At 32.2% G+C, this 14,755-nt stretch overlaps 1 protein-coding gene and 1 non-coding gene across 2 annotated transcripts in view; both read left to right on the top strand.

Moving 5' to 3' along the window:
- Positions 1–456: 456 nt before the first annotated feature.
- Swip-1 (EF-hand domain-containing protein D2 homolog Swip-1) overlaps positions 457–14,755 on the top strand; it is a 30,564-nt gene continuing 16,265 nt past the window's right edge. The window contains exon 1 of the mRNA XM_076417343.1: positions 457–757. Coding sequence (XP_076273458.1) covers positions 588–757 — 170 coding nt within the window. The 5' untranslated portion in view covers positions 457–587. The remainder of the gene's footprint in view (positions 758–14,755) is intronic.
- Positions 11,538–11,642, top strand: LOC143189384 (U6 spliceosomal RNA). Its single transcript, XR_013003843.1, has one exon. It is a non-coding gene; the product is annotated as a U6 spliceosomal RNA (small nuclear RNA).

The raw sequence follows: 14,755 nt of genomic DNA, 5'->3' as shown, positions 1-14,755 counted from the left end.
GTTATATTTCCATACAACCTCAAATCCAGTAATTTAATTTGCGTAAAATTAATTCATACTGCAAAAAATACTATGACATGTCAACATGACAACGATGTCAATGTCAAAACAATTCTCATTTCAAAAATTAACTAATTAGAAAATAGAATAATGGACCTATTTATGATTATTTTGTACCCCCTGCAGTGGCATCTATTGGACATTTTTAAATTAAATACATAAGCGTAACTGTCAGTATAACCTCTTATAATTGCGGTTGTTGTCTTGTTAAGTGTTACAGTTTAATTGTACGTTGATGTTACGGTAGTTTTTTAGTTTATAAGCCTCAGTAAATACCTGACTACACGTTAGCATACATATTACTATCACTTCCTACCCAGCGAAGGGTGAATTGTAAAGTTGCGACTGCGCGCGACATTCCGTCGCCTCGCGCGTTTAAATCTCACCAATGCCACGCGACTATCATCAAACCGCCTTCGAATACCGTCAATAGCGCAACCTGAAAACCAAGCTCCAATCTTTAAATTCACGTGCTTCGAATTCGTCGTGTGTTTGTTTTTGTTTTCTTCGTTCGCCCATCGAGCAGAATGCCCGCCGATTCCGAGCTGAATTCCGTCCTCGTGAGAAGACAGGAGATCAACGATGCCTTGGACAACGGGGAGCAAATCAGGTTTAAATACCGGGTTGTGAATATTTTTACGGAATTCCACGAATTTTCCAGGAAAGAAATCAAACAATACGAGGCCACATTTAAGAAGTAAGTTGATAACAATTGTTTTGATATGATATTTTTTTAAATACTACATTAAAGTTTTTATCTTTTAAGTATTCCCATCGTCAAGATATTAATATTTAGTCGCTTGTTTTTTAAAATAGTCATTCTTTCACTACGGGAAAAACCTTATTACCTTACCTTATTGATATTATGAATAGAAATGAAAGAAATTATAATAAATAAGCGTTCGTTTTGAATCGGTAGTTTCTAATTATACAAAGATTGTTAACATTAATGTGTTTTGGATTTTGATTTTTAAAATTAATTATTTTGAGCCATTCATATTATTTGACAAATAAAAAAATTGTAATTAAGAATGTACTCCAATTGATGTCAATTTTTTTAAGTAATATTATTTCTATGTTTATATATCCATATCCTGAAATTAAAAATAAAATTATTATATATTAACTCAACTAATGAGGTTTTTTTTTCTATTTATTTAATAGAGACTGGGATATTAATATTTGCTGACTTATTTTTAAAAGTATTCATTCTTTAACTTAAGGAAAAAAAAACAAAAAATTGATATTATGGATATAAATAATAGAAATTAAAATAAATAAGTTCTTAACTATTTTTAGTATTTAGTTTCTAATTAATAAGAGTCTTAAGTGCTTAATGATAGCGTTTTAATTTATTACATTTATTATTTTGCCTCATTGATAATATTCAGAAAATAAAATCATTGTAATTAAGAATATATTCCAACTGATATCAATCAATTTTTAAGCAATATTATTCTTATGTTTATATAACCATATCCTAAAATTACAAACAAAATTATTATATTTTTACAGTAATAGCATAAAGTTTATTTCTTTTAATTTAACAGTGACTGGGATATTAATATTTACTGGCTTATTTTTAAAAGTATTCATTCTTTCACTTACGGAAAAAACCTTAATTTGATATTATGAATAGAAATGAATGAAATTATAATAAAGGTACACTTTCTCTCTTAATCATTTTGAGTGAATAGTTTTTAAATTATTATTATAAGATTGTGTAAAGTATACTAATAACATTGAAATAGTATTATATTTTATATTTAAAAATTCAACTACATTTTAGGTTATTTTTCCATATCATTAATATACTGTCATAATAGAGTGATTCATGAAGATTAATCACCAATAATTATGTATTAAGAAATGTATTTCATTGATTAACACGTAATTTTGATGATATAACATATTGGTGACAACGATGATTCATTTATATTTGATGAAACAACAAAACAACCGTAGTTACTAATAATAATGACAAATTAACGAACTGACACTTATTTATTTGAATATAATTTGTTTTAAGTTGAATTTTAATGTACAATAAGATGTAATATGGAACAAAGTATTTCATTCAACTTGAGTATTAGGCTTCATGACTTTTCTCAGGGCTTGGAATAAACAAAGATTATTTAATCAAATATTTGATTTTTACATATCAGTTTTTCAAACAAAGTCACATATCACGGTACTTAATTATTGATGTAATTAACTTATCACTCCAGCGATTAACATAGTAGATTTACATTGCTACGCTTAAAAATATTACGAGGTACTAAATCATCCTTATTACCGCTATAATATTTGTGTTCTCGTATCTTAGTAACCCCCTTGTAACAGAATCGGAACAAATTTCGTTATCAGTTGAAAGGGATTTGCTCGCTTATGGTCAGGTAGAGATTGGTTATTGTTTTTGTTTGACCAATGTATTTTTCAAGTTCAGTAACCAAAAGATAAAGAAAAAATGCTGTTTTACATTTCTCAGTGGTCCACATTCCTTAAATATTCTAGATAAAGTTCAGGTTAAATTAGAGTAATATAATATAGGACAACACTACGTAAACCTTTTTAATATATCGATTTTTAAAGGTGTTTAATTTTAAAGTATTTTTTAATTTAAAAACAACTATTGTTTATATTCGGTATCCATTGCAGTGGTTTGTAATTTTCCAACAAATACAAATTAGAAGAAAATAAATATTTTTCGAATTGACTTGAATTCACACTCACAAGACACGATGTCTGGTAAATATGGCGGTTGAAGTAGAACACTTCCACTCTTTGAGATTATGAAAGTAAATTAATTTTACATCACTGGTCCTAATTGGAATAATATTTACATGTTGAAATCGACAATGTGGCATCAAATAGTTCAAGTTTTATTCAAATATATTATATAATATATTTGATTGAAAATGTTTCATTAAATTGAAAGTATCTATAGTAAATTCTCTAAAATATATTGTATACACCAACGAAACCTTTTATAAAATTAAAAGAATTAACAACAGCCATATTATTATTATTTCAATAATGTTTTAAAAATGTTTTAATAGTCTCCAAGTCTCGAAAGAAAGTGTGTTATAAAATGAGGATTAAAAATGATTTGGATGTTATTTATTGAGGTTTTTGTATTGATTTTTGTCGAAGTTGTTTTGTAAACCAGTTGGATGAGTGCCGGTTCAAATCCCCGGCATAATATCGTCTTCTTCTTAATTGAACAATGCTTGGTCTTTTTTCCTTTTGACAAGTGTGCAAAATCCGCAAAATATGAAGCTATTTCTTTCAGAGCAAGCTGGGCAAAACTGGATGTTCCGCTTTATTGTCAAGAATTAATAACTGCAGATTTTTTGAGAAATATTTTTATTATATTAGGTGGGATGGAAAGTATTTTTTTAATTGTAAAAATATCCAATATTTATACGATTATATCTTGTTTATTTTGTATAATGACCTTTTATCAATTATCTGTCAGTTGTATACTTGTTATTTAGGATATTCAAGATATTTGAAGTGGTTTTCAATTATCTTACATAAACAAATATATATTGTACACATATATATCATGAATTGCTGTTAGTCTCACTAAAATTTGAGAACGGCTGGGCCAATTTGGCTCATTTTGGTTTTGAATTATTTATGGAAATCCAAGGAAAGTTTATATAGTTAGATAATATAGAATAATTGCGAGAAAGGTAGTAAAATTAACAATATTGTTTTTCCGTACAATGTGTCACTGTCACGAAGGATCTAAATTTGTGTTGCTTATCAAATTTTTATGGGTGCTTTCGGAAATATTTTGTGTCTGAGAATATTGAGTACTGATTAAAGCTACCGACCCTATTATCAAAGCACAAATAGAGCATCTAATGTATTAAACATTGAAGATAATTTCTTGGCACTGACCGTGTTTTACACAGGATGGCGCTGAGAACGTTATTTCACTGCATTTCATTGGTTACTTTAAATTACCATTACAGACACCTGTAAAGAAGTAGATTTCATACGCATCACGTGACCAACCTCTGACGTCACATTCTACTGACGAATTAAATTTTAAATAAAATCCAAATGTAATTTTTCAAAACAATTTATTACAATTAAATTCTATATGAATACAAATATTACAAAATATTAAAAAACCAAAATATAAGTATGTAATGCGTATATATAATGTATATAAATAAAAAATATTGAAATATAAATATATAAACAAAAAATAATTAAATGTAAATATAAAAAAGGCCGCAATCTAACTGAAAATATATCATATCTGGCAAATATGATCCAAATTGTCTATAGCATTTTCCCTTTTTCATATTTCTTTAGTGCTGTCGATTTAAACAAAAGGTATTAAAGTTTCTATCATTTTGTTCCTCATACTCAAAGCAGAGCAGCACAACTGAAAGTCTGTGTCTGTTAATATTTCACTTACTTGTTCAACATAAAAATGTATTGAGACAAGTTATAGTATTATTTTTACGTTATTGTGAAAATTGTGGAACGGATAATTGAAACCGTTACATTGTATGATATACTTCAGAATGGAGAAAACATATCAAAAATAATACTTTAAAGAACATTAACAAAAAATTAAAATATATGACAATTATCGAAATTACTGCCGAGCTCTTATTAGTAAAATCGAGGAGATAAAGAGACAGCTTTAGGATCTATTAACAGTATAACAAAACAAGCATGATGATCTCTTTTCTATAAAATCAAGCTCATCTTGTTGGTCTACAAATTGTATTATTTTATTTGATATTAATGTATTTTTTTAACATCCTTGTTGAAAAGGTTATCTCAGTTAAGAAGCCCTAAGCCAAAATATTAATTATAAGTATCTTAACCAAAATACATTTGTTTCAAGTAAATGAACTCCTTCAAAATAATTAAGTTTTTAATTGATGAAACTTTACAAACAAATTTTAAAGAGTAACAAAAACTTTTCATGTAGTATAATCATACTTACTTTCAATGTAATTTTACCAAGGCCTAATTTGGACACATTTTTAAAATGTGGGCAATATTTTCATGATTTTTTCTGTTGTATTTCTATAAATAACAATATATATGAACACTAATGCTCTATATAAGTAATTGTATACGTACTAGCTAAAACCAATGCTAAGTCACACACATATCCTCAATCTAGCTAACTTGGGTTGTTTCTTCCAAGGAAAACGACGTCTGGTATTTTATTTCCGCACATACACTGGATACACAACACTTTTGAGAATGAAGATACATTATAATCAAACATTAGTGATTATAATAAAGACACAAAAATGCTGATCGTACTTTATGTCAGGCACACAAAAATGACGTCATGAACAAACTGAAACAAACAATCGTGTTATAGAAATGAGCCAATCAAAGGTCTTTGTAGCCCAATTCAAATGTGCCAATAAAAAAGTGGTCTCAGAGCCAACATTAATCGGGCCACGCAAAATATTTCCTCGGTTTTACCTATTTAAGTAAAACTTCTATATATAACATTTTTTGGTAACATTCAAATTTGTATCAGAAATATGTTTAAAGAATCTTAAACAATTTCGGATACTTTTTTTCGGACAAATTTATCACTTCCTAGGAGCTCTGTTACCACTCGTAGAGGTAGATCAATTCTTACAAATGTATTTTATGGGTAATTCATGAACCAATTGATAGACATTGCGCTCAAAACTTAACACTGAAGTGAACTATTGTTCAAGAATTACAAATATGTTAGTAAAAAGGTTCAGAATAATAGTGGATTATATGATAATGCCGTCATCAGACCTGACAAAATACCTGCTAGCTATTGTGACTGATGAAATTCAAGTCTTTAAAATGCCTCTTTTGAATTGTGGCTTTAGTGGGTTGAAGAGGATTTTAAACAGATGACACTTTAGGAACTAAATCTTCAAGACAGAATCATCACGAAGACCTCATTGTTTGAAATGATCCTAAATAAATTCTTGCAAGCAAAATTATGTTATGGGTGAAACATATTTGATCAACCAATGTTGACATACAGTATAGTTGCAAAAAACCCTGACAAACATCTTTCGAAATATGTTTTACTTTATCAGTTATCACCATGTTGACTAAAATAGTACCCATCTTAATAATTAATCATAATCTCTTTGATTACAAACTTGTATTTGTTGAAGCTTCACAGCTGCACATAGTAATTCGTATTATCTAGAGACAGTCTAATCCTTGGAAGGCTTCATATTTCTTCACAATCAACAATTATAGTACCATAAAACGGTACAATGTCTCGCATTTTTCGCATAATAAGCAATTCGTGACAAATATTGCGGAATTCGCTCAGAGTTTCTGAAAATGGAATACGAACAATGAGAATAAGTAAAGAGATTATTGACATTTGAACCGGCGAGTGGACATTTAAATACCGTTGCTAGTGACGAAATAAATTAAATATCAATTTACTATTTCTAAATTTATAAACAATATGTGATAAATTGGTTGTGAAAAAAGATCATTAAAATCCTCAATTTCCTGAATACAATTGTCGTCGATTATGTGGCAAAATGATGACGAACTGTGTTTGAATCATTGAATAATGGGAACTTCCGTATATTATATCACAAATTCTTTAATAAACCACTGCTATGATTAAACTGTGTATAATTAGTTATTCTAATACATGTAATGTGTTTATAAATACACCCAAAACGATTATATGGGATTCGGGAAAAACTATTGTGGGTTATACAATATACACTGCTCTACATATAAATCGACTTTACAAAAATGTTGATACGAGCGTCACTATTTATATTTCGGGAATAGGAAAAAACAAATAGTTAAGATGCGAATATATTTTTATTGCTTTTCAAAGTACTCGCCACGATGATCGATACACTTTTGCATACGCTTAAACTAATTTTTAAAGCATTTATTCCATTCCGAATGAGCTATCTTCAAAACATGATTTTTGAACGCTTCAATAGCTTCTTCGGGCGATGAAAATCGTTTACCACGCAGTTTATTCTTCATGGATGGGGACAAAAAGAAGTTATTGGGTGCCAATTCGATGTTTTGAGTGCTCAAATAGTCTCTTATTTGAGCCGATGTGTGAGAGCTCACATTGTCATGATGAAGAACAATCCGGCGTCTCTTGTTTGTTTTCCTTATTTCACCGAAGACTTCTGACAAACAAATGGTTGGGTACCAATCACAATTTACTACTCTACGATCCTCTAGAGGCACTGTTGCAATATGACCAGTTTTCCCGAAGAAACAGGCTTACATTTTCATAGAAGTGCTTCGTGCGCGAACAGCTTTTGTTGGATTTGGTTCATCTTGGAACACCCATACAGGCGACTGCTGCTTACTTTCGAGTTTATACGAATATATCCATGATTCGTCACCTGTCAGGATTTTATAAAGGTCTTTCGAAGCACCGCGATTGAATTTATTAAGCATTTCTTTGTACCAATCGACACGAGATTTTTTTGAGCGATTGTCAAATTGTGTGGGATCCAACGCGAACATAACTATCGCACAACTAAATGTTGTGCTGTCTACTGGGCTAGTGTGGAGTGTGGAAGGCCCCAAGGAAATTCTAAGAGCTGAGTTGTGAATTGGGTTCAATCTGTTTAAGTAAGAGCATCGGAGATGAAGCATTGGCAGACATACTCCAATTTGCTTAATGCTTTATAAATATTTAGTAATGTGACCCTATGAGCGCCCCAATGAAAATTGGTCAATGTGGATATTTACTAAACATTTATGCCTTACATAGATAATATGAGGGAGCCAGCTGAGGCGAGAGTCTAATATAAGTCCCAAAAATTTATGGTCAAGGTTATTGCTTATGGTACATCCGCCAATCATCAGGGTGCTCGGTCAATCGAAAGGTCATGATCCCTCGACATACTACAAGTTTTAGTTGTTTTTAGCAGGAATTTTAGACCATTTCGATTCAATTTTCATTTTTAGTGGCTATTATTTTATTTTTAATTTCCAAAAAAATATCTAAAATGAATTGAATCATTAAACTCTGTTCAAATGTCAAAAACACCTTGATATCTGAGATACTTTTTCCTATTTTCTCTTTTAACTCAACCCGTTTTATTTGCGTTACATAATGTATGATGAAGGTTTGGTTTGGTATAAAAATATTCATATAACCGAGATACAAATATAACCGCCAATTGGTTTCTATTGTTTTCTCTTCTTTTTTTAAATAATCATGCAATAATTATTTTAGAAAATGTATTATTGACACAACTTATATAAGGTTATTTGCGGTGCTATGACAGAAAAATGCAAATATTCAAGAATTAAACAGTATCTTTATTGTTTTCTGGTTAATACCATAAAATATGACCCAATTTGCATAAAATATTTTGACGTAGATTATTGTTATCAAAAGAAAATTACTTTTTTTATATTCCATTGTTAGATAAGAGCACTGCATTTCTATTAGTTTTTTGGTTATTAAAAATGGTAAATGGTATTATAACAGAATGGCACGAAAGTAAGTTTAGACTTAAATGAACTAACATAGTTATCTAATCTAACTGTTAAATTTTATGGCTTTGATATTTTTACGCCCAAAATTGTATTTTTTGGTAAACAGTCAGATCAGAATCATCATAAGTTTTTTAAAGTGTTTGATGGGCTTTAGGAACAGATCGAATCAAACATCAAAAGATGATTTGAAGAAATCTGTTTCTGAAACTCATCAAACATTTTTGGAAACTTGGCGATGCAGCTAGGTGATTTGACAAATGTCCCAAACAAACTAGAACAAAAGAAGTTACTGCCCTGTTAGGAATCGAATCCGCGAGCTCCGCGTGTGAGCTCAACATCTCATATGATACGGTTAGTGCTTAAAAAGCAAACTGGCTGACTTTTACACTAAACTACTTCCGATTTTCGGTCACATTAGTTCAGCAATAACATTCTACCTCAATATCTGATTATTTTAGATAAAAAATAGATGAAAACAATATATATGCCTTTGAAATTATCAATTCATTCCCCCATCAGATCCTAACTAGGTTCCAATGGGACCATCTTGGATGTGCATTTTTTCGAATAAAAAATAATTTTGAAAATCGGTCCATAATTTATGGAGAAATCGGTAAACATTCATAAGAAATATATATATAGCCGAACATACAACCTCCTACTTTTCTAAAGTCGCTTAAAAAACGGAATGATGGTATTGTCTTTGGGATGCTTCTAAGTTCATCAGATTAATTCAGAAATTTCCATTCAGATGACTCATTGATCTCATTCAGATTTAAATGGTGTTAACTATATTTGAAGTTTAAGGGAGTTGACATTTGATTAAGAAATGACAGTTCGTTATTTCTCATATGTTTTCAATCTAGTCCCCTTTACCTAATATTTGTTTAGTATAACCTGAAGTGACCTAATGTTGAACTTGTTTCACTTTTTTTATGGTTAGGACCAGATGTTCTCCAAACGTAAAATGGTCGATTAAAATGCACTCACCGTGTCCAAATAAGTTTTACTTCGCACTATCAAACGGAAATTCTTTTATGGCGACCCAGTACTCACTAGAAATTTTATTGCATCGCAATTAACGATACCTAAACAAACAATTTCGATCAGGCAGTACGTGGAAACAACTCGAAACAAAAGAACGCTTTTTCCACCGTTAATTAATCCATCGCCGATATCGAATATCCCATAAAGAACCTTGTTGCCGCAATCGCCGCGGATCTAATTAGAGAGAAAAAAATCGCGTGTATCCGTCATGTAAACGATGGGGTAACGCTAATCGGGGAAAGGATTTTTCGAATTCGTCATTAATTATAGACGATTTACGCCTCATTTGCGAGCCACACGGTAGGATATGAGGCAAGCCGTTCGTCCGTTACACCGGCTCGAATTAGACAGAAACCCCCGCATAGATTTCTTCCAGTTAATTGAAAAACCGGGGTAAATTCTATGCGGGTCAAGCTAAAAATAGCACACTTGATTTTGCTGGAGGCTGTTGATGACCGATTTTTAAATTAGGTTGGTTGGTGGCTGGTGGCGTGTACGAGGGCCATTAAAAATGTTACTTACCTTGACCATACCTAAAACGTAAACAGTGGCTTCATTTATGCAGAGCGTGCTGTGTATCGTTTTGTTCGTTTTTTTTCTGTAGTAAGTTGTTCTAATAATCTACAGAACCGTACTCGGAACCACAGAACACACTAATAATTCTACAGAACCGTACTCGCTTCGGCTTGACATGTAACAGGTCAATTGAAAAGTCCCCGGCCTACCATAGTAAAACAAAATCTTTTGACAAAATTAGTTTTTTTTTAATTAACATAATTCCCTTCAAGGGTGATACATTGATTATAGCGACCTTCCAACCATTTTCGATACCATTTTTGTAGTACGATTTGTCTTTTGCTTCAAAATAGGCCTCAGTTTCGTCGATCACCTCTTCATTCGACGAAAATTTCTTCCCAGCGAGCATTCTTTTGAGATCTGAGAACAGGAAATAGTCGCTGGTGGCCAGATCTGGAGAATACGGTCGGCGAGGAAGCAATTCGAAGACCAATTCATGGATATTTGCCATCGTTTTCACTGACTTGTGACACGGTGCATTGCCTTAGTGAAACAGCACTTTCTTTTTCTTCAAATGCGTCCTTCAAACGGTCCAATCACGCTATGTAATACTCGCTGTTGATGGTCCTTCCTATTTCAAGGTAGCCAATGAAAATTATTCCATGCGCATCCCAAAATACAGACGCCATAACCTTGCCAGCCGACTGTTGCGTTTTCCCACGCTTTGGAGCGGACTCATCGTGTGCATCACTCGGATGATTGTCGATTGGACTTTGAAGTGAAATGATGGAGCCATGTCCCATATCGATGCAAAAACTCGGATTTATTACGCTTGATCATGTTCAAACACTGCTCCGAATCATTAACTCGTCTTTGTTTTTGGTCAAAAGTGTGCTCGCGCGGCACCCAGTTTGCACATTGCTTTCTCATATCCAAATATTCGCGAATGATATGATGTACACGTTCAGTTGATATCTTTAGAGGGTCTGCTATTTCATTCAGTTTTAATTTAGGGTCATTTAAAATCATTTTGTGGATTTTTTTAATGTTTTCGTCGGTAACAACCTCTTTTGGGCGTCCACTGCGTTCACCGTCTTTGCTGCTCATTTCACCACGTCTAAACTTAGCAAAGCAATCCTTGATGGTTGATTTTTTTGGGGCAGTGTCCGGAAACTCGGCATCAAGCCAAGTTTTTGCTTCAACTGTATTTTTTCCCTTCAAAAAGCTATATTTTATCAACACGCGAAATTCCTTTTTATCCATTTTTTTTTCACAATAACAAAAGTTGCTTCACTCAAAATGCTATAATTCACAAACTAATGATCCGGCAGTTATCAAATTTATTTACGCATCTTTTGAGGGTTAGGGCTAACGAAAAACATAAGGATTTTATTCTAGCAGCGCCACCTATGTGTCGGGGACTTTTCAATTGGCCTGTTACTAAAATTGGAATGATGCAGAGAAGATTAGCATGGCCCCTGCGCAAGGATGACACGCAAAATCATGAAGAGTTCCTCATGTTCTTTTTTCAGAAGATTCCAACTTAGCACCCTTGCCCGATTGCGAATACGCCATAGCAAACTGACCCATGAACTCTTGTTAAAGGGAAGAGACCCTTCACTGTGTGATCGATGTCAGGTACAATAGAGCGTCAAACACCCTTTTGGATTATACAAAGCTAGAATTACTTAGACAGCAACTCGCGATTCCTGGGTCACAGTAATATAGACATAAAAGACAGCAAAAAGAAGAAAGGCTGAGCAGAAACTCATCCACTCCCCAATAGTCTAGTTCTCTGATCTACAGGGTTTATTAACCAGCGATGCTCCTTCATGAGATTAAGTCGTTAATATAATTGGGGAATATCAAAACCTCAAAGATATTGATAAATTTAATCATAAGATTAATTTTCTGACAAATATTAGAGTGAGAAGCCTACTTGATTTAATAATCATTATTACAACGATTATTTCTATTTATTGTTTGTTTATTTAAATTTTAAAAGCCAATCAGCCTGTTGGGCTATTTAGGGCCGGGTTACAATGTAATATTTAAATAAAGTATATAATAACATCTAATAATTACATAACATACAGTCGATAATGGTAAACTAACAAAATATAATATATAGAAAATATGACCTGTCACCAGTTGCTGTCCACTCAGATGGCGACCGTTTTGATTTCGTGTAAAGTGATGGATCCGAGTTTCATGCAAGAATTTCAATTTGTTACGTTTAAACATGGCCAAACACTGCTCAGAATCATCAACACGATTTTGTTTTTGATCAACAGTGAGCAAACGCGGCACCCACTTTCAACAGAGTTTTCTCATAGTCAAATGCTCATGCAATATAAAACCAACACGTTCTTTTGATATATTTACGATGTTACCTAACTTACGCAACTTCACTTTTCATTAATTCAAAACCTTTTTGTGGATTCTTTTATGTTTTCTGGTGTTACCACCTCATTTGGAAGTCCACTGCATCCTGCATCATCGGTGTCTCTACCACCACGTTTTAAGTCAGCAAACCAACGCTTTATTGTTGCTTCTGATGAAGGGGAGCCCTTTTAAAGTCATTGTTTCACTCGAACGATGTTTTTTTTCCATCAAGAAGCAGTGTAGAACTAAAACACGAAATTGTTTTTAATCCATTGTTTTGAATATAACAAAAGTAGTGTCACTCTATGCACAAGAACTCACAAGTTATGAGTAGAATATCGTGAAATTTTAACAGCTTTCTTTCGAAGGTTGGTATTAAGTGAAAAAACGACGATTGTGATAAAACTAGCTCCATTCATGTGATAGGTCGGGGGATTTTCAGCTCATGCGTTATTGTCCATCGATATGCGCTATATTTCTCCATTTTTAAGATCAACGCCGATTCCATCTCTAAAGAACGATATATCTTTTGAGGCTATCCGTGAATTGACCCATTTTTGGTATTAATTGAAACGCTGCTCAGACATAACTCACATGTCGGTATCACTCACAAGTAATAATCAAAAAAGTAGTGTCTCGAGAATACTGGAAAGGTAGGGTAGCACTATTTTTATGTTTCCAAGTATGTTTTCAGCGGTTTTGCGGCGCGTGGTCGAGCGTTGTCGTGCTGAAGAATAACATTGTTGTCTCTTTGCTCGTATTCAAGCCGATTTTCTAAAATAGGTTATTTGTAATAAATAATGATCCCCATTGATATCTTCTGTCTTTTCTGGCTGTTTAGACCACTGTCTGTCTAACTTTGTCAAAATCACCAATTTTGAAACATTGAAATCAAGTAGTATTCACATACAATGTATTCACATCATGAAAGCCATGGAGCACGGTTGCCATTAAGCTTCACACAGATGATTCTTCTTAAAATTTGAAGTAAAAAAATTAAATTTGCTTCAAATACGATTCATTTACACTCACTCACTCATTCAAATTTTGACAAAATGACGCATACTGAAAAGTGAAGTGTGAGGCTTCAATTTCAAGTAGTCAATAATTTTTAAATTTAAAATTTAACGAATCAATCGTGTATACTGCCGTCCTGCCTCATATTGCAATAAAAATACGAACACTACATATTAAAAATTGAGATTTTTTAAATATCATTAATAGTCTTGAATGTTTTATGTGCTTGCGTGTATTTTTGTGAGCGATATATATTAGTGAAATTGTGACTTTTCTAAATTCATAATTTTTGTTCTTTGATTTGAATATATTTAATGCCGAACTGCATCAAAAATGTTTAGAGACGTACGATGGTGCTACTTCGTCATATCTCAATTGTCGATTTTGATTTTAAAGTACTGCCTTTGGTGTCAATGTCAAAGAACTACTTGTAGGACCAAAAACTTTCAGATAGTTTAGCAGCTTATTTGATGAATGTTACCGAATGAATGTCTGATGCTGTTTCCAATCGTTTACCTGCGGTGGGAGAGATCTAAAAAGAAGGAAAAACTGCAGCAATCCAAAGAATAGATACAAAAAGCTATGGAACTTATGGCATTATGTTCAGCAACCGCCTTGTTTGCCTTATTTATCTCTGTCGGACCTCTGGCTGAAGCCGTTCCTTTCTAAGCCTATTGAGAAGATCAAAACCGTATAGAAGAAGATTTTAAAGATCACTTCAGAAATAAAATTCAACAACTGTTTAAAGGATGATAACTCCGAAGAGAACTTAGTAAATTTGGACATATAAATAATCCGATTATATTTTATTTCACCGCATACTTTAAATATGTCTGTGCGAAAAAAAAACGAAATAAATTTTTGTAAATCCCATTTAATATAAATATTTAAAATAATTCAAAAATAATAGAATTTTAATCTCATCTAGTGGTAACGAATTCATTACACATTCATTTCATTTATCTATTATGTTTATCGCTATTAAACTAACAGCATTATCAATAAATAAATACCGTTTTCGTAAAAAAAGCATATCTTAACCGAATGAAAAAAAAGAAGACCCCTCTTTCACCACGTGACTAACACATTATTAGTGCTACATATCATTCTACTTTTTACGGCCGATGATTCTGTGAGCGTGTAAAAATTCTGCTAACCACCTGTTTGGCACTAAAAAAATAATAATAATAAACCGTGAAAGTTTCATTAACCGATCACATTTTACGAATTGTAT

This window comes from Rhynchophorus ferrugineus, unplaced genomic scaffold (genome assembly GCF_030347505.1).
Source record: "Rhynchophorus ferrugineus isolate W39M unplaced genomic scaffold, kcgeb_rfMv2 rfM1, whole genome shotgun sequence".
In the NCBI taxonomy this organism is placed as follows: domain Eukaryota; kingdom Metazoa; phylum Arthropoda; class Insecta; order Coleoptera; family Curculionidae; genus Rhynchophorus; species Rhynchophorus ferrugineus.
The sequence above is the reverse complement of the archived record's forward strand: the minus strand, read 5'-3'. Positions and strand labels throughout refer to the sequence as shown.